The sequence below is a fragment of the Entelurus aequoreus genome, linkage group LG04, assembly GCF_033978785.1.
Source record: "Entelurus aequoreus isolate RoL-2023_Sb linkage group LG04, RoL_Eaeq_v1.1, whole genome shotgun sequence".
Classification (NCBI taxonomy): domain Eukaryota; kingdom Metazoa; phylum Chordata; class Actinopteri; order Syngnathiformes; family Syngnathidae; genus Entelurus; species Entelurus aequoreus.
The window spans coordinates 57,459,983-57,480,131 of record NC_084734.1 but is presented as its reverse complement, the minus strand read 5'-3'; the positions used below and the strand labels follow the sequence as shown (position 1 = coordinate 57,480,131).

The 20,149-nt window shown below is 42.0% G+C and overlaps 1 protein-coding gene across 1 annotated transcript in view; it reads right to left on the bottom strand.

Annotated features, from left to right (window-relative positions):
- Positions 1-20,149, bottom strand: part of slc7a11 (solute carrier family 7 member 11) — a 55,544-nt gene that overhangs the window by 6,311 nt on the left and 29,084 nt on the right. Inside the window, exons 6-11 of the mRNA XM_062045336.1 lie at positions 19,878-19,922; positions 14,621-14,744; positions 12,479-12,582; positions 9,472-9,568; positions 5,429-5,578; positions 670-847 (exon numbers count right to left, since the gene is read on the bottom strand). Coding sequence (XP_061901320.1) covers positions 670-847; positions 5,429-5,578; positions 9,472-9,568; positions 12,479-12,582; positions 14,621-14,744; positions 19,878-19,922 — 698 coding nt within the window. The remainder of the gene's footprint in view (positions 1-669; positions 848-5,428; positions 5,579-9,471; positions 9,569-12,478; positions 12,583-14,620; positions 14,745-19,877; positions 19,923-20,149) is intronic.

The following is a 20,149-nucleotide window of genomic DNA, read 5'->3' as shown; positions in this document are numbered from 1 at the left end:
CCGCTGCACAATGATCCATCCACAGGTTAATCTAAGGAAACCTAATTATGACTTTTACTTTCTCTAGATAGTCAAGTTTGATCTGTTAGAGGAAAAAAATCCCTCCTTTTTGGAAAAATAAGAAAGCCTTTAAAAGTAGCCTTCGTTCTGCCACAAGCATATAAACACAATGAATAAACCCTGTGTTTTTATCTATGCACTCACACACATACAGTATGTCATTATAAATGATGTCAGGAGATACCAGTCTGTGGCACTGAATGAAGTTTCACTTTCAGTGTTACTTCACACTATAGGCGGGGTGACGAAGGAGGACAAAAGAAGATGAAGAAGGTAGCCATCTTTAGAGAGACTGCTTCGACCTCCTGATAGCTTGTTCACTCTTGCTTCAAGCCTGGTATCTCTGTTGTTTGTACTTACTCCTGTTTTGTAGAATAAATTGTTAAATTCTAGCACTTCTCTTTATTTTAGACACCCTTAGAATAAAATGATGTGGGAGGAGTCTGCACTCCAAAAAGAGAGAATCGTAATGGATCGTCTTCTCAGTGCGCAACTAGAGCTGATGCAAACCCCGGTTGGGCCAAGCCGAGGACCTCACTAAATCATCCAATCGGAAGTACATCCCTAATGCCTATTATTCTAAAGATTAAATCACTAGTTGAGACTTACCTAAAGTCCTCTTTAACCACTTAGGCTTGCAGTCGAAGCGAATAAAGATGTAGTAGGCCGGGATCCCTGTTAGGGAAATGGCAAATCCAGTTCCTGTGTTGATTGGGTCCGAGTATAGAGAGAGGAAAACCATGAAGAAGCAAGTCAAACTAAACACCACTGGAATGAAGATCGGCACCTTGGGAGAAGGCAAGAGAAAATAACAATATTGCATTACATCATTTCTAAGATTCTCCAACAGTTTTTCACATTAACACAACACAATAGCTTTTAGTTATCACACTGATGATAGGGGGAACTTTACAACCCCACATTTTATACAAGCTGGGATCATTTCTGCTGACAGCAAGAAAGACTCGGAAGTTGGTTCACAACACACTTGTATAATCACAGTGATCAGAACAGGTGGTTGTCAGAGTTGACTGATATATACCCAAAACTGGACTTTAGGTACTGGTTATGTACAGGTCTTTATCATACATGGCACTGTCTCTGTGTGACTTCCAAAGGTAATCTTACTCAGCCATGTGTGTTGCCCATATGTAGCATCTCTGGTGTATGCTCTGTCTTTAGAAAATAATAGAGTGAGATAGAAATTCATATTGTCATGCCAGAAAGATTAAACTTTTCTCTCTTTGTTGATTTGTCACTGGCTACACAGAATGCTCCTTGGTTGTGTAACTTCTGCTACCAGTCTCGACTGTCAAATGTGCCAGTCTTGTATTTTGTTGAGTCTTACGAAGTGCTCATACTGTTAGTAGTGTGCTTATTATATATTAGCTGTTTGATTGTAACATGTTTCTTAGTTTTAGTTTTCATAACCTAATTTGGAGGTGTTGATATCACCATGTAAAACCAATAATGTTAATCAGTAGCATGTATATAATAAATAAATAAATGATAAATGGGTTATACTTGTATAGCACTTTTCTACCTTTAAGGTACTCAAAGCGCTTTGACAGTATTTCCACATTCACCCATTCACACACACATTCACACACTGATGGCGGGAGCTGCCATGCAAGGCGCTAACCAGCACCCATCAGGAGCAAGGGTGAAGTGTCTTGCCCAAGGACACAACGGACGTGACTAGGATGGTAGAAGGTGGGGATTGAACCCTAGTAACCAGCAACCCTCCGATTGCTGGCAGGGCCACTCTACCAACTTCGCCATGCCGTCCCCGTATATGGAATATCCTAAGTAAATTAACACCGAGCAAGCACATTTTGAGAAGGGGAACTTTACTTTTGAATGTTTTCTATTAGGAATGCTTGTTTTGGTGTCATGAAAAATTGCAACATTAATTAGAGGCAGTCCATTACGAATACGCCTCTCTGCACCAAGAGCTTGAACTAGTGCCGAGTCTGCAATCGGACGTGACGTCACCTGCAACAAAGGTATCGAAATATGGTACTGTTGGATTTTACGTGAATCAATACTTGGTATTACTGACAGAATTATGTCAGTCCCGACAAGTACTGAATTCGGTACCCGTCCCTATTTATATTGTCTCATTAGTTTGTGTGAATTGACGTTTAGTCTCTGGCAGATTTTTGCCAAATGCAGTGCATATGCGCTTTGTGTTCTCCATGTTTCATGTGCGGGTGCTTATTGGATTTTTTAAGGAATTCTGTTTCGTGCTTTGTGCTCCTCCTACCTGCTTTTGGCTGCTCCTTCCTTTGTCTCCACCCCTGTCAGTTGACAGTACCACCTTAGAAATGGACCTACCACCGCAACCCGTAATCCCGAGATCCCATTTTTTCGTTCGTCCTGTGATCCAGTTTCTGTCTGTGTCAAATATTGGTGTGATGGTACACTTAATCGTAATGATATTTTTCAGTGCAGAATATTCCGTTTGGTATCAATCAATGAATCAATGTTTATTTATATAGCCCTAAATCACAAGTGTCTCAAAGGGCTGTACAAGCCACAACGACATCCTCGGTACAGAGCCCACATACGGGCAAGGAAAACTCACCCCAGTGGGAGGTCAATGTGAATGACTATGAGAAACCTTGGAGAGGACCGTACAAAAGTGTATCAATTTTACCATATATACATTGTGGCTACACAGAATAAAATATTTGATTGTTCGGCTTTTTGTACAATATTATGGGGTGTCGAGTCTAAAAACTCAGTCACACTTTTTTAGCAGATATATTTCTCACATTCAGCTAATTTTCCGCAAATTAGACTCACTTTTATCACATTTAAAACACTTTTCTCATACTTAGTTCATTTTTATCACACTTAAGTTTAAATTAAATGTTAACTTTAATTGTAATTGAAATTGTAATAAAATCTAAATGTATAATCTAAATCCAAATGTTAATGTTGAATCTAAATCTTAGATCTAAAGCTAAATGTTAAATCTAAACCTAAATCCTAAATCTAAATCTTAAACCTAAATGTAAATGTGAGCGATAAACCTCTCCCCCCATGTGTAAAGATGAATATTCACATTATGCTAATTGTCCACCAATCCGAGGCATCTCAGCCTCTATAGTCCACATCTCTGCCTCTCAATGCACGACACTCCCACATCTTTCTTACTGCATTAGAGGGAAACTTGACAGATGACAGATGGCCTACTGAAATGAATTTTTTTTATTTAAACGGGGATAGCAGATCTATTCTATGTGTCATACTTGATCATTTCGCGATATTGCCATATTTTTGCTGAAAGGATTTAGTATAGAACAACGACGATAAAGATTGCAACTTTTGGTATCTGATAAAAAAAAGGCTTGCCCCTACCGGAAGTAGCGTGACGTAGTCAGTTGAACATATACGCAAAGTTCCCTATTGTTTACAATGATGGCCGCATGAAGTGAGAGAGATTCGGACCGAGAAAGCGACAATTTCCCCATTAATTTGAGCGAGGATGAAAGATTTGTGGATGAGTAAAGTGCAAGTGAAGGACTAGTGGGGAGTTGAAGCTATTCAGATAGGGAAGATGCTGTAAGAGCCGGGGGTGACCTGATATTCAGCTGGGAATGACTACAACAGTAAATAAACACAAGACATATATATACTCTATTAGCCACAACACAACCAGGCTTATATTTAATATGCCACAAATTAATCCTGCATAATAACACCTGCGTGTTTGTTATGCTAGCTCCTAGCTCCTCTGCTAGCTCCTAGCTCCATAGAACACGCCAATACAATTCAAACACCTGATCAACACACACAATCACTCAGCCCAAAAGACCGTTCACCTAACCCAAGGTTCATAAAGCTTATATATTTTTAAAAAGTTACGTACGTGACGCGCACGTAGGTACGGTATGTGTTATGCTAGCTCCTCTGCTAGCTCCTAGCTCCATAGAACACGCCAATACAATTCAAACACATGATCAACACACACAATCACTCAGCCCAAAAGACCGTTCACCTAATCCAAGGTTCATAAAGCTTATATATTTTTAAAAAGTTACGTACGTGACGCGCACGTAGGTACGGTATGTGTTATGCTAGCTCCTCTGCTAGCTCCTAGCTCCATAGAACACGCCAATACAATTCAAACACATGATCAACACACACAATCACTCAGCCCAAAAGACCGTTCACCTAATCCAAGGTTCATAAAGCTTATATATTTTTAAAAAGTTACGTACGTGACGCGCACGTAGGTACGGTACGTGTTATGCTAGCTCCTCTGCTAGCTCCTAGCTCCATAGAACACGCCAATACAATTCAAACACATGATCAACACACACAATCACTCAGCCCAAAAGACCGTTCACCTAACCCAAGGTTCATAAAGCTTATATATTTTAAAAAAGTTACGTACATACGCAAAAAAAAGCCAAAGCTGCATACTCACAGTAGCACGTCTGCGTCTTTGTCATCCAAATCAAAGTAATCCTGGTAAGAGTCTGTGTTGTCCCAGTTCTCTACAGGCGTCTGTGTATCCAAATCAAAAGTCCTCCTGGTTAGAGTCTCTGTTATCCGAGTTCTTCCATCTTGACTGCATCTTTCGGGAATGTAAACAAAGAAGCGCCGGCTGTGTACTGTTGTGGCTGACTACGTTCGAAAAATACGTCCATTTCGCACCGACAACTTTCTTCTTTGCTTGCTTGGCTTCCTTCTCCATAATGCAATGAACATGATTGAAACAGATTCACGAACACAGATGTCCAGAATACTGTGGAATTATGAAATGAAAACAGAGCTTTTTCGTATCGACTTCAATGTGGAAGGCATACCCGTGTTCGCCGGGCTACGTCACGCGCATACGTCATCCTCAGAGGCGTTTCGAACCGGAAGTTTAGCGGCAAATTTAAAATGTCACTTTATAAGTTAACCCGGCCGTATTGGCATGTGTTATAATGTTAAGATTTCATCATTGATATATAAACTATCAGACTGCGTGGTCGGTAGTAGTGGCTTTCAGTAGGCCTTTAAGTTATACCATGAGCTCAAGTTCCTTCTAAATGAAACTCATGGTTATTGATCATAAATTCTGTCTTTGTCCACCGGTGGGCGGCACGCTTGTTCCAATTTAATTCGCAGGGGCAACAAAGTTTAGGCATAAGCATTGCTTTCGGTTAAACTTGTGAGATCTCGCGAACCCCATTGAAGACTCTGGCGGGGTGCACTTGGCCTGACGGGCCGCAGTTTGGACACCCCTGTCTTAGATGATGCAACGCAGAGATGGCAAAAGCTGTTACTGGTAGTTATTAGTAATATTTGTTCCATTAAAAAAAGCATTTGACTTCTTTGGCTGTGTTGCGGAAAGCGTGTCAACACTAACCTTAAAGGGGCGTGGCAGGTCAGGCTGAGTGTATCGAAGGTAGACCAAACCAACCACCACCACACCAATCGATAGCCACCGCAGGAAGCTCATGAAGTTTAACAGGCTGTAGATGTCTCCCACGAACAGCTGGAGAAGCGTCAGTGGATACTGCAAAAACGTTTTTTTTACACAGTTGAAGTCTGCTTTTGAATTTTGAATTCCTATTTCAGATGTGCTGGCCTTTGCTCAGTTGCAAGGAAACCATAACAGATAGAGCATCATTTGAGAAAGACTGGACATGTGGATGATACTTTTGAGACATGTGGTACAGTGATACTTTCTAATATTGTTATACTACAAATGTAGTACATTTTAAGCAGATATAGTATACTTACTCGTTATTTTCCAGAGGTGGGATTAAGACAGTGTTTTGCAAATCTCAAGTCTTTAACCCCAAATCCAAGTCATGTCTCAAGTCTTTGGCTTGAAGTTTTGGCATCCTTACAAGTCGTAGGCACTGTTTCATGTTTATATTTACCAAATAAAGTGACATTTAACAATGTAATTATCTGTGCAATATTCTTGTATTCAGACAAAGTCTTTTGTGTAAGATTTGTTTCTTACCTGCTGGAGGTTTCAGCTGGCACTTCAGCCTTTGTCAGAGCTGTGGTAGCTTCCTGGTGTGATTTGTGTAAAAATAGCTGACCAGGTTGAGAAATTTCTGTTTTCTGTTCTACTTTTTAGACAGCTCTGACAAAGGCTGAAGTGCCAGCCAAAACTGTCAGCCGGTAAGAAACATCTCTTAAACAAAATACTTTATCTGAATACAAGAATATTGTTGAGAATATTGCACTGTTTTGAGAGGACATGATGAACGCAATGGACTTGATCTGTTATATTCAGAGGTGGGTAGTAACATGCTACATTTACTCAGTTACATTTATTTACATAACTCATCCATCCATCCATTTTTTACCGCTTGTCCCTCTCGGGGTTACGGTGGCGCTGTAGCCTATCCCAGCGTTTTTTATCTTCTTTAAAAACGTAGAAATAGACATGTGTGTTCTTTTCTCTCATAATGATTGTGAATGATAGGCAAAATCCCCAAAAAGTGCAGTTGCCTTTCAACATTACATACTTTTAATTCATGGGAACGTTTTACCGACAAAAACATGGTTGTGCCATGGGATCAACTGTATCCCCAATAGTAGCAAACCTTTACATGGAGGAAAAAGAGTTCTGAGCTCTTTTAAGGGAACAGAACCAAGTTCTTGGTACAGATATGTGGCTGACACATGGGTGAAAATCGGAAAACAAGAAGTGAAAGCCTTCACCAAGCACATTAAATCAGTGGACAAAAACATCAAGTTCACACGTGAGGATGTCAAAGACAGTAAGTTGCCTTTTCTGGACTGTGATGTTCACTTTGGAGAAAACAGGGGCCTCCATGTCTGGGTTTACCATAAACCCACACATACCGATCAATACCTACTTTTTTCCTCACACCACCCACTGGAACACAAACTGGGTGTTGTCAGAACCCTACAACACAGAGCTGATAATGTTGCTACCAGCCCACAGGCCAAAGAGAAAGAACATAGGCATTTGAGGAAAGCCCTCAAAACCTGTGGTTACCCCAGTTGGTCGTTTGTGAAAAGTGCATCCAGTTACAGAAATAACAAGATGAGGAGGAAAAAGGTGACAGAGGCAAACATATTATCGTTCCATAAGTATCAGGTCAATCTGAGAAACTCAGAATAATTTTTAACCAACATAACATCCCAGTACACTTCAAACCAACCAACACCCTGAGACAGAGACTATTGCATCTTAAAGACCGGACACCCCACACCCACAAAAACAATCTGGTGTATGCTATCCAGTGTAATAATGAATGCTCTGATTTATTTATTAGGGAAACAAAACAACCACCAAGCCAACGCATGGCACAGCATCTTCAGGCTAAGACTCAGCTGTCAATCTGCACATAAGGGAGAAACAGCACTCCTTTGAGAACAAAAAATGCACAGATTCTGGACAGGGAGGATGGATGGTACGAAAGAGGAGTGAGGGAAGCGATCCATGTCAAGGTTGAAAAAACATCCCTGATCAGAGGAGGTGGTCTATGACACCACCTGTCTCCCACATAAAACACTGTCCTTTCAACCATTCCTAAAATACTTACAGTTAGAAACATTTGTGCCATTTCTTTACAAATGAATGAAATGCTAACATGGATAATCCTGACTACTTGGGACTGGTAGCAGTCGATCCACAGCGATCGTTCTGCCAAACAACACCTCAACGCTAACTAGGGAAAATTACACTTCAACGACTGTCGTTGGTTTGGACGGTAGGATTGCTTGTTTGCATCAAAGCAGTTATTTTTCTCACTTAGATAGTGCGAAACCATCTTTGCTCAGGCACACCCTCCTGGTTTTTGGACTGTAGCTATTTTGGTTATGGCACCAGCCGCTAGACTAGATCTGACCAATCTAAGTCTATGAGCATGAACTGATGAAGCCTACTTGGATGAAATGCGAAACCAAACAGTCCAGTTGTGATTGAATGCCCTGAGAATAAAATAACCTGGATGAATGAGAACATTCATAGACAGCACCTAGCAAACACTTTAAAGCTGTACAAGTTTTCGCTTGGGGGCTGGGGGTGTAGACAGCAGTGATCAGGACAGCAGTATGTTCTCTCGCTAAGTAGAATGGGCGACATTTTACCATCACATTATCCAGGTCAGGGGAGCAGTACGTTTTAATAATCTTAGCGTATGTGCACCAGTTGTTGTTTGTATAAACACACAGTCTCCCCTCCTTACCAGATTCGTTAGTCCTGTCAGCCCCATTTGTGACGTGTCCGGATAGCTTCCTCTGAGACTGTCGAGTTGAGACACGTCTATGTAATCACCTTAACACAGCATTTCTGTATGTTCTTCTGCGTGGCCAGCCTAGGTTCCAGGTTTTTTATTGGGAAGGGATTGCGCATTTGCGAGGGAGAGACTCGGCAGCAAAGGTCTGTGTGGGTACTGTGCTAGCCTAGCACGTACTCCGGCTCGACAGCCCCGCTTTCTGTTTCTGTGCCGCCCTTTGTGTCTCCTAGCTGGGACACTACTCCACGGAGGCTGCAGGGACCTGACGATCTCAGCTGGTAAGTCCATCCATCCATTTTCTACCGCTGGTCCAATTCGGGGTCGCGGGGGGTGCTGGAGCCTATCCCAGCTGCATTCGGCTGGACAAGTCGGCTGGTATGTCATTAAAGTTAATAATACTGCTATTTTGCATCGAACTGATGCCTATCAGCTGTATTTCATGCTCACACAAGCATACGTGACATTTAAAAAGAGATATTATAGCAGGAGACTTACCAAACTATCAAAAGGTCTCACTGAATGCTGGTCTACTGCATGTACACATGCTACCATAAATTTGTTTTACTTTTGTTTGTTAGCTAGCCAACAACAGTGAGCCAAAGTTGTAAAAAATAGGTCATGTTTGCCCAAGTCCGCCAGATAAACTCTGTCTGTATATCTTTTTATAAACACATCATCAGCATCACAAAATATATTCTCTTTTTGAGAAAGTGAGATAGCTTTACTGTTGTTTTGTTCGTTTTTATTGCTGCTATTTTGACTGTCCTTTGTTTACATACAAATTGATTCTTTGTTTCATCGGCACTTTGCCTGTCCTTTATTTTAAATGGTAATAAGTTGAATAGTTATTTGTATTTTTGTAACAGTCAAATGTGTGGTACAGTTACAGTATAAATACATATTTAGGATCAAAGTAGTCATCTTTATTGTTAGCACATGCCTAAAAATATCTCAAGCTGAATTTAAAAAGCTGAGTGCTGAATTACAGTCACTGAATGTGTACGCTTAATAATCTGATTAGTCGAGTAATTGTGCATATATGACTCGTCGACTGTCAAAATAGTTGTAAGTTGTAGCCCTTTTGTCAAGTCAAGTCCAGTATCATAAAAATCGTGACTCTAGTTTATGCCTCCGATGTTTTGTTGTCACATTTATATTTCCTTGATGGCAGTAAACTGACCAGTATGATGACGGCAGGTATTGGAGTGTTTCGACGCAGGTGAATCATTGAGTAAACCTCAGGTAGTTGTCCTTCTCGTGATGCAACCAAAAACGTTCTGCAGAACACACAAAAAATGCAATTAAAATTTAAGTTATTTGGTTAAAAAAACACAATCAGCTTTACTTGTTTCACAAGTGTGCAGAAATTATTTCCAAGCCGCATTTATTGTAATTCCTTCACCATTTCACAGAACGGCCTATGTCTACGCCACATTTTTTCCTTGTTGAAGTCACCATAGCAAGTCAATCAGATGAATTGGTTTTGCTCAGTTTTTACGGGCCAATGTTCGTCCTGACACAACCTTGGATGGGAATCAAACCACCTCTGAATGAATGGCAGAAGCATGCACCATTGAACAGTGTTGGGTTGGTTACTGAAAACCAGCAACTAGTTACAGTTACTAGTTACTTTATTTCAAAAGTAACTCAGTTACTAACTCAGTTACTTACACCAAAAGTAATGCGTTACTGTGAAAAGTAACTATTTAGTTACCTCTTTTTTTGGTCTTTTTTTTTAAGGCTCCCGTTAATGCCCTTTTAGCCTTCATTTCAGTACTGTTATTGCACTGGAGAATAATACAATCTGTTGATCAACTTGACATGCATTTGCATCACTGAACTCAGAAAGCAATGTGGTCTACATACAACACACAAACTCTGCTAAGCAATGTGGTCTACATACAACACACAAAGACAAAGATATGTTTCAAAGGGCCAATTTATTTCAGGCCAGAACAAATTGACAAAACTATTTTAAATAGCTGCAACATAATGGCACTTTAATTTTAACTTTAAGTAGATGGTATCTTTGATCCAAGACACAACTTTCATTTAACTAAAATGTTATTTTCTTTGTGCTCGACAAAAGAAAAGTATTGAGAATGTCTGCATGTTAAGAAACTCGACTTCTGGCTTCGCCATGATGTCTTGTTAGTTGTTATGAGAGTAGCGTGTGTGTGTGTGTGTGTGTGTGTGTGTGTGTGTGTGTGTGTGTGTGTGTGTGTGTGTGTGTGTGTGTGTGTGTGTGTGTGTGGCCCTTTAAGATATGACAGCATGTGAGGTGAGTGACGTCAGTGAGTGAGTGGGCGAGAGAGGTGAGGGAACGGCGACAGTGAGTGCGTGCAGGTGCTCTAGCTTGGTGTATGGCTGCGTCCAATAAAGTCACAAAGTTGCAACAAACCGCCGGCCTCGTCATTCACCCTCAGCTGTAAAGACCCACTTCCGGGTAAAGTGAAGGTTGTTAGCCCCGAAGTACATAGGCCCTGGAGGAACGTCTCCCCTGCGGCCCTCAACTACGGTCTGGGAACACCCCACCCCACCCCCCCACCCGGCCTCCACCCACACAAAGCACGCCTTTTCTTTTCCTTGTGACACAGAAGGACGACACCGCAGCGCTCCAATAAAACACTCAGATCTTCTGTTTCTAGCCGATAGGCTAGAATAATAATAACGCAGTAACGCATCATGTAGTAACGGTAACTGAGTTACTGAATATAAAAAAATAACGCGTTAGATTACTAGTTACCGCCAAAACCATTCCATTCATTTAAGTACCAACGCATTTACACCCGCACGTTAAAAGCATTTGTGAACTGTTGAGAGCGCAAATGTTTGTTGGTAAATGAGAGATGATGACGGATTATCATCACACTCTAACATCTCTATCATGTAAATGCTGCCTCTTTGCTATGTCAGCATTGCAAATGAAAATGTGTTCTTATTTTCCTTAGCCTGGATAAAAAAAGGTCAAATAAATATATTGTATACTACATTACCCGGACGGGACGGCGTGGCGAAGTTGGTAGAGTGGCCGTGCCAGCAATCGGAGGGTTGCTGGTTACTGGGGTTCAATCCCCACCTTCTACATCCTAGTCACGTCCGTTGTGTCCTTGGGCAAGACACTTCACCCTTGCTCCTGATGGGTGCTGGTTAGCGCCTTGCATGGCTGCTTCCGCCATCAGTGTGTGAATGTGTGTGTGAATGGGTGAATGTGGAAATACTGTCAAAGCGCTTTGAGTACCTTGAAGGTAGAAAAGCGCTATACAAGTATAACCCATTTATCATTATCATTACCCTGAAAGCTTAGCAAAGTAGATAGGAACAGAAAGTAGGTTTAAACTAAGGATAAGGACAACAATTGTGTCGTTTGATCAATAAAGAGTTGATATATTGTTACACGTTGTTGTTCCTGCTTTGTCTACACGAGAAACAAACGTAAGTTTTGATTAGGCAGTTAACATGCGCTTTTGAGCACTGCTCAGGGACAAGTTCCATTGGGGAAAATGATGTACATTGGCCAAAATGTGCGGGGAAGTTGGGGGAATTGGAGAAAAGTTGCGAGGCCACATATTATTAGCTGGAATTGGTTGAATTGCGCAAATTGGCACTTGTTATGGACAATTTACCGACAACAATTTATTTGAAATATATTAGAACATATTTGATCGCAATTACAGTGTTGACATGCATATTTTTGGAATTTGGTCAGAAGCCTGAAAAAAACCACGTAAGCTCTGGAGAAGATGCAGAGAAACATAGATGCCCATACGTAGATTAGAAGACTGACAATGCGGACAACATGCAAAGCATAAACCAACGTCTATTAATAATAATAATAATGGATTGGATTTATATAGCGCTTTTCTAGACACTCAAAGTGCTTCACAGAGAAGTGAGAACCCATCATTCATTCACTCCACATTCACACCTGGTGGTGGTAAGCTACATTTGCAGCCACAGCCGCCCTGGGGTAGACTGACGGAAGCGGGGCTGCCAGTTTGCGCCTACATGTATACCACAACTTTTACTGTGAATCAGAATTTTTCTCTACCATTGAATTACATTCTAATTCAACATTGAATGTGTATCACTCTGAAATAAAGCGGCTTCCCATAAAAAATTGCATTAGACATGGGATTAATAACGTTCCAATACAAAGCAAGAGAACATTGTGGATGAAACTGTACCTTGACAGGGCCAAGAGGCAGCCGTTCATGGAACCATAGCACGACAAGGCCACAAATACAGGTACTGCTAATGACAAATCTCCCATCACTTTATTTGCAAATGTCTGTGAATGAAGAAATTATGTTAAACAGAGAGAGAAGCACTTTGTGGGAACAATGCGATACGACTTTTCTTCTGCTTTGCACACTGCAAGTTATATACAACATTTTGAAAATGTCTACAAATTTCCCTAGCGCTAAGAACTATTTACTTATTTTAAGTCATTGACTAGTCTTAATTTTAGCATGAAAAACTATATATTCTAGTTTAAAAATGTTAAAATTGACAATAACTATTCAAATGAGAAGAAATCTTGTTTAAAGATTCTGCAACATCTCAAGGATGCTTAAAGGCCTACTGAAACCCACTACTACCGACCACGCAGTCTGATAGTTTATATATCAATGATGAAATCTTAACATTGCAACACATGCCAATACGGCCGGGTTAACTTATAAAGTGACATTTAAAATTTCCCGGGAAATATCCGGCTGAAACGTCGCGGTATGATGACGTATGCGCGTGATAAAGTCAGAGTAACGGAAGTTATGGTACCCCGTAGAATCCTATACAAAAAGCTCTGTTTTCATTTCATAATTCCACAGGCTGCAAAGAAGACAGTTGTAGGTGGGATCGGTGTATTAGCAGCGGACTACAGCAACACAACCAGGAGGACTTTGTTGGAGAGCAGACGCGCTAGCCGCCGACCTCACCTTGACTTCCTATGTCTCCGGGCCGCCAAATGCATCGGGTAAAGTCCTTCGTCCTTCTGCCGATCGCTGGAACGCAGGTGAGCAGGGGTGTTGATGAGCAGATGAGGGCTGGCTGGCGTAGGTGGAGAGCTAATGTTTTTAGCATAGCTCTGTGCGGTCCGGTTGCTAAGTTAGCTTCAATGGCGTCGTTAGCACAGCATTGTTAACCTTCGCCAGCCTGGAAAGCATTAACCGTGTATTTACATGTCCACGGTTTAATAGTATTGTTGATTTTCTATCTATCGTTCCAGTCAGGGGTTTATTTTTTTTGTTTCTATATGCAGTTAAAGCACGATGCTATCACGTTAGCTCGTAGCTAAAGCATTTCGCCGATGTATTGTCGTGGAGATAAAAGGCACTGAATGTCCATTTCGCGTTCTCAACTCTCATTTTCAAGAGGATATAGTATCCGAGGTGGTTTAAAATACAAATCCGTGATCCACAATAGAAAAAGGAGAGTGTGGAATCCAATAAGCCAGCTTGTACCTAAGTTACGGTCAGAGTGAAAAAAGATACGTCCATCACTGCCTCTCAAGTCCTTCACTGTAACGTTCCTCATCAACGAATCTTTCATCCTCGCTCAAATTAATGGGGTAATCGTCAATTTCTCGGTCCGAATCTCTCTCGCTCCATTGTAAACAATGGGGAATTGTGAGGAATACTAGCTCCTGTGACGTCACGCTACTTCCGGTACAGGCAAGGCTTTTTTATCAGCGACCAAAAGTTGCAAACTTTATCGTCGATGTTCTCTACTAAATCCTTTCAGCAAAAATATGGCAATGTCGCGAAATGATCAAGTATGACACATAGAATGGATCTGCTATCCCTGTTTAAATAAGAAAATCGCATTTCAGTAGGCCTTTAATCATGTATAATCGCAGATTAATCACGCTATTTATTTGGACAGCACATGCTCCTTTAATGGAACCTTGGATGGTAGTGAGTATTGTACTTATTTTACAGTTTGATTGTAACTTGTATATTAGTTATGTGTCCGAGTGTCCAATTTGGAGATGTTAAAATTGCCATCTAAAATCGCTAATTTGAACCAGAAGCATTGGGCAAATCCTATTGTTTTAACCCATTTACTAAATGTTGGAATGTCACAGAGAAGTTACTTTGTCAACATAGTTTATTTCTCTACGTTTCCTTTTACGGTATAAGTCAAAACTTTTTAAAAGGATCTCAACTGGAGTCTTTATCGAAAACCTGTTATTCGTCTGTTAAGTTGGCATTAAGTCGACATTAGCAGGAGCATAGTGCATTTTGTTTAGGTGTGCAGGCATGAAAAATATTGATCAAATTTGAAAGGTTCAGTGAAATCATAGTTTTATTTAGTATTTTGTTTACCACAGCGACTGCTTCTGAGGATAGGAGTTCGTCGGCTGTCATCACTGTGTAGTACGCCAAATTGATTAGCACATAGCAGGTCGTCACAATCCCCATGGAGATACAGATAGCCATGGGCACCGTCCTGGAAAATATTGGCAAAATTAGTTTTGCATATTCATCTACAAAAAGGGTTATCTCTGTTACTATGTTACATGCACTACAAAAACAACAACTATTACATTAATTTTGTTGAACCCAGCTTATTAAAATACATTTAAACACCTCAATCTAAGTTTTTTCAAGATCAGAATAACACATGTAGACGACATGACTGGAAACCTGAAAATATAATCAGAGCAGTCTAGCTTGTGCCTTAACTTGTGTTTACCTGGCACTAGTGTTGTCCCGATACCAATATTTTGTTACTGCTACTGTTACCAAAATTATTTAGATACTTTGATACTTTTCTAAATAAAGGGGACCACAAAAAATAGCATTATTGGCTTTATTTTAACAATCTTAACAAAAAATATTTTGTTTCTTATTGCAAGTTTTTCTTTAAATAAAATAGTAAACATACAAGACATATTGTCTTTTATTAGTAAGTAAACAAAAAAAGGCTCCTAATTTTGACATATGCAGTAACATATTGTGTCATTTTCCATTCTATTATTTTGTCAAAATTATTAAAGACTAGTGGTAGAAAATTGATTATTCGTCTACTTGTTCATTTACTGTTAATATCTGCGTACTTTCTCTTTTAACATGTTCTATCTACACTTCTGTTAAAATGTAATAATCACTTATTCTTCTGTTGTTTGATACTTTACATTAGTTTTGGATGATACCACAAATTTGGGTATCAACCTGATACCAAGTTGTAACAGGATCATACATTGGTCATATTCAAAGTGCTCATGTATCCAGAGACATATTTCCTGAGTTTATAAACATTATATAAATTTAAAAAAAACGAAATAAGATGTTGTGATGCCAAAAAATATCTACGCAATCATAGTAGTATCGACTAGATACGCTATTGTACTTGGTATCAGTGGATGTTAGGTGTAGATCCACCAATGGCGTTTGTTTACATTTTGATGCCGGTGAACTATAGGGTGTAGTGAAGCATGTTTAGCTATTCCTCGTCCTGCAGGGATGATACTTGTAAGAAACTTACTTTATTTGTCGCCATGGAGGCGAGGATTAGTGATTTAGAAGTATCTAAAATACTGCCGATTGCGGCTGGACGTTACTCGCTAGCTAGCTAGCCATGTCTTAAAGCACCTCTTCCTGAGGGCGTTTCAGTGTTATAACTTCATCTTTATCGTTAGTTTTTAAGCCAAAATGCGTCCGTTCTCTCTTTTCGTCTACACACTGTGTCTGTTTGCAAGTACTCAGTGATTGTGCGCTGCCGAACATGCTCGTCTGCTCGTAAACCAACAATGTCACGATGACGACGGGGGCGGGAGGGTGGTGGACCGATACTTTTCAGAGGCGGTATAGTACTGAATATGATTCATTAGTATCGCGGTACTATACTAATACCGGTATACCGTACAACCCTACCTGGGGAATATAGTCACATGACACCGTGAGTTTGTCTGCGTTTAATGTTTTTTGACACAACATTTTAGCTGTAAAAAGTTACACGCATTCTGCTGTGTGTGTGCTTGGTTTCCTTTTAAAGGAATCATTTAAACATGTGTAGGTTGTTCAGCATTAGTGGAAAAAAATCCTAAAATGCCATAGCAAAGGGTAAAATCTAAACACAATACAAACACTCACAATATGACTGATAGAATGCTAAAAATATTATCACAGAACACCTCAAAAAACTGAATGGAATTTTACGGCCTTTTCGCTAAATAAAAGATTGTACATGAAAATAAATTAAGTGGGATTTGTAATATTAACTATGAATAATAAAACACTGAATTCTAAGAATAAATTAACATCTGTCCTCTTTACTTGCCAGACGACCGTCTCAAGAACGATCCTTTACAATGAAACATATTGCAAGAAATATGCAACAAACACGGGGAAACAGGAACGCAAAGGACAAAAAACACACCCAAATCCACATAATACTATCCACCCATCCATCCATCTTCTTCCGCTTATCCGAGGTCGGGTCGCGGGGGCAGCAGCCTAAGCAGGGAAGCCCAGACTCTCCTATCCCCAGCCACTTCCTCCAGCTCTTCCCGGGGGATCCCGAGGCGTTCCCAGGCCAGCCGGGAGACATAGTCTTCCCAACGTGTCCTGGGTTTTTTCCCCTTGGCCTCCTACCGGTCGGACGTGCCCTGAAGACCTCCCTATGGAGGCGTTCGGGTGGCATCCTGACCAGATGTCCGAACCACCTCATCTGGCTCCTCTCGATGTGAAGGAGCAGCGGCTTTACTTTGAGCTCCCCCCGGATGGCAGAGCTTCTCACCCTATCTCTAAGGGAGAGCCCCGCCACCCGGCGGAGGAAACTAATTTCGGCCGCTTGTACCCGTGATCTTGTCCTTTCGGTCATAACCCAAAGCTCATGACCATAGGTGAGGATGGGAACGTAGATCGACTGGTAAATTGAGAGCTTTGCCTTCCGGCACAGCTCCTTCTTCACCACAACGGATCGATACAGCGTCCGCATTACTGAAGATGCCGCACCGATCCGCCTGTCGATCTCACGATCCACTCTTCCCTCACTCGTGAACAAGACTCCTAGGTACTTGAACTCCTCCACTTGGGGCAGGGTCTCCTACCCAACCCAGAGATGGCACTCCACCCTTTTCCGGGCGAGAACCATGGACTCGGACTTGGCGGTGCTGATTCTCATCCCAGTCGCTTCACACTCGGCTGCGAACCGATCCAGTGAGAGCTGAAGATCCTGGCCAGATGAAGCCATCAGGACCACATCATTTGCAAAAAGCAGAGACCTAATCCTGCAGCCACCAAACCTGGATCCCCTCAACGCCTTGACTGCGCCTAGAAATGCTGTCCATAAAAGTTATGAACAGAATCGTGACAAAGGGCAGCCTTGGCGGAGTCCAACACTCACTGGAAACGTGTCCAACTTACTGCCGGCAATGCGGATCAAGCTCTGACACTGATCATACAGGGAGCGGACCGCCACAATCAGACAGTCCGATACCCCATACTCTCTGAGCACTCTCCACAGGACTTCCCAAGGGACACGGTAGAATGCCTTCTCCAAGTCCACAAAGCACATGTAGACTGGTTGGGCAAATTCCCATGCACCCTCAAGGACCCTGCCGAGAGTATAGAGCTGGTCCACAGTTCCACGACCAGGACGAAAACCACACTGTTCCTCCTGAATCCGAGGTTCGACTATCCGGCGCAGCCTCCTCTCCAGTACACCTGAATAGACCTTACCGGGAAGGCTGAGGAGTGTGATCCCACAATAGTTGTAACACACCCTCCAGTTCCCCTTCTTAAAGAGAGGAACCACCACCCCGGTCTGCCAATCCAGAGGTACCGCCCCCGATGTCCACGCGATGCTGCAGAGTCTTGTCAACCAAGACAGCCCCACAGCATTCAGAACATTAAGGAACTCCGGGCGGATCTCATCCAACCCCGGGGCCTTGCCACAGAGAAGCTTTTTAACTACCTCAGCAACCTCTGCCCCAGAAATAGGAGAGCTCACCACAGATTCCCCAGGCTCTGCTTCCTCATAGGAAGACGTGTGGGTGGGATTGAGGCGGTCTTCGAAGAATTCCCTCCACCGATCCACAACATCCGCAGTCGAGGTCAGCAGAACACCATCCTCACCATACACGGTGTTGACAGTGCACTGCTTCCCCTTCCTGAGGCGGCGGATGGTGGTCCATAATTGCTTCGAAGCAGTCCGAAAGTCGTTTTCCATGGCTTCCCCGAACTCCTCCCATGTCCGAGTTTTTGCCTCCGCGACCGCTGAAGCCGCACACCGCTTGGCCTGTCGGTACCTGTCCACTGCCTTTGGAGTCCTATGAGCCAAAAGAACCCGATAGGACTCCTTCTTCAGCTTGACGGCATCCCTCAGAGCCGGTGTCCACCAACGGGTTCTAGAATTGCCGCCACAACAGGCACCAACTACCTTGCGGCCACAGCTCCAATCAGCCACCTCGACAATAGAGGTGCAGTGAGGTGACATTCCACGTCCCAAGAGCTAGCTTATGTAGCCGAGGATCGGACCGCCAAGTGCCGTGCCTTCGGCTGCCGCCCAGTTTTCAACGCACCCGACCTCTATGGCCCCTCGCATGAGTGGTCAGCCCATTGGAGCGGTGACCCACGTTGCCTCTTCGGGCTGTGCCCGGCGCTCGCCATCGTGCCCCAACTCCGGGCCTGGCTCCAGAGGAGGCCCCGGTGACCCGCGTCCAGGTTAGGGAAATCGGAGTCTTTGTTCTTGCATTCCCATAGAAGTCTTCGAACTGCTCTTTGTCTGATCCCTTACCTAGGACCTGTTTGTCTTGGGAGACCCTACCAGGGGGCATGGAAGCCCCCGGACAACATAGCTCCTAGGATCATTGGGGCACGCAAACTCCTCTACCACGGTAAGGTGGCAGCTCAGAGAGGAGCACATAATACTAATCCATATAATATCACTTTTCTACAGAACAGAACTTTGTTGTAGAAATCTGCTTCTGTGTCCTTCCCTGACACTCACGTCTAAGGCTGGCTGCTGTAAACAAACCCTACCTACTCTGCTTCTTGCCTCTTCTGCTTGGAGCAGATTATTGTAATAACCCGTATATCACTCAAAAGCGCATATTCCAAACATTAGAAGACTCTTTATAGTTGAAGACTTGCGGTGATTTAAAAAATGCACTGCACATCGCATTGGCAATGTTATGTTTCGGTTTCACTTTATGCATCCCATAGCACATAACTGCTTAAAATAATGCTTAAAAAGACCAAAATGCTGTAAATATTACCCATGATCATGAATGTGCCTGTTACTACATTATTTACATACTCGCTGCATGTACTGTACATAAAATGTTGTTGGATGTTTTTTAGAGGGCTTTATCGGCGCAATAGATGAATCCCCATTACCTGCTTTGTTAGCCGCCTTGTGCTAGCTGTTTATTTTACTCTTTAGAATACAAAGAAAAGAGAAATACATGTTTTTGGCTCACATAAAGATTGTGGACACAACTCCAACAAACAGTGCAATTTTCTTTTAAGATTCCATAGCAGACTTTTAGTCACATTGCAATTAAATGTGACAAATATTTAAGCCTCGGCAGTCAGGGCTCTTGTGAAGCAATGAATTAAATTTATTAAAACTCACCTCTCAGGATGATCAATTTCTTCTGTGACAAAATTAAGGTAAAACCTGCAAAACAGATTAGCATAACATGACAAGAAATTCATATGTAACTGCATGTCTCATACCCTCATGGGACAAATCCATAATGGGTGTATTTGCATTTCAATTACATATCCTGGGGTTTCATGTATGTGCGTATGCACAAAAGACAAAAATAGCACCTGTATGCAATCTGCTGCCTCATAGCAACGCTCACTTTCATAAAGCACATCATAAATGAAAATACATATCAA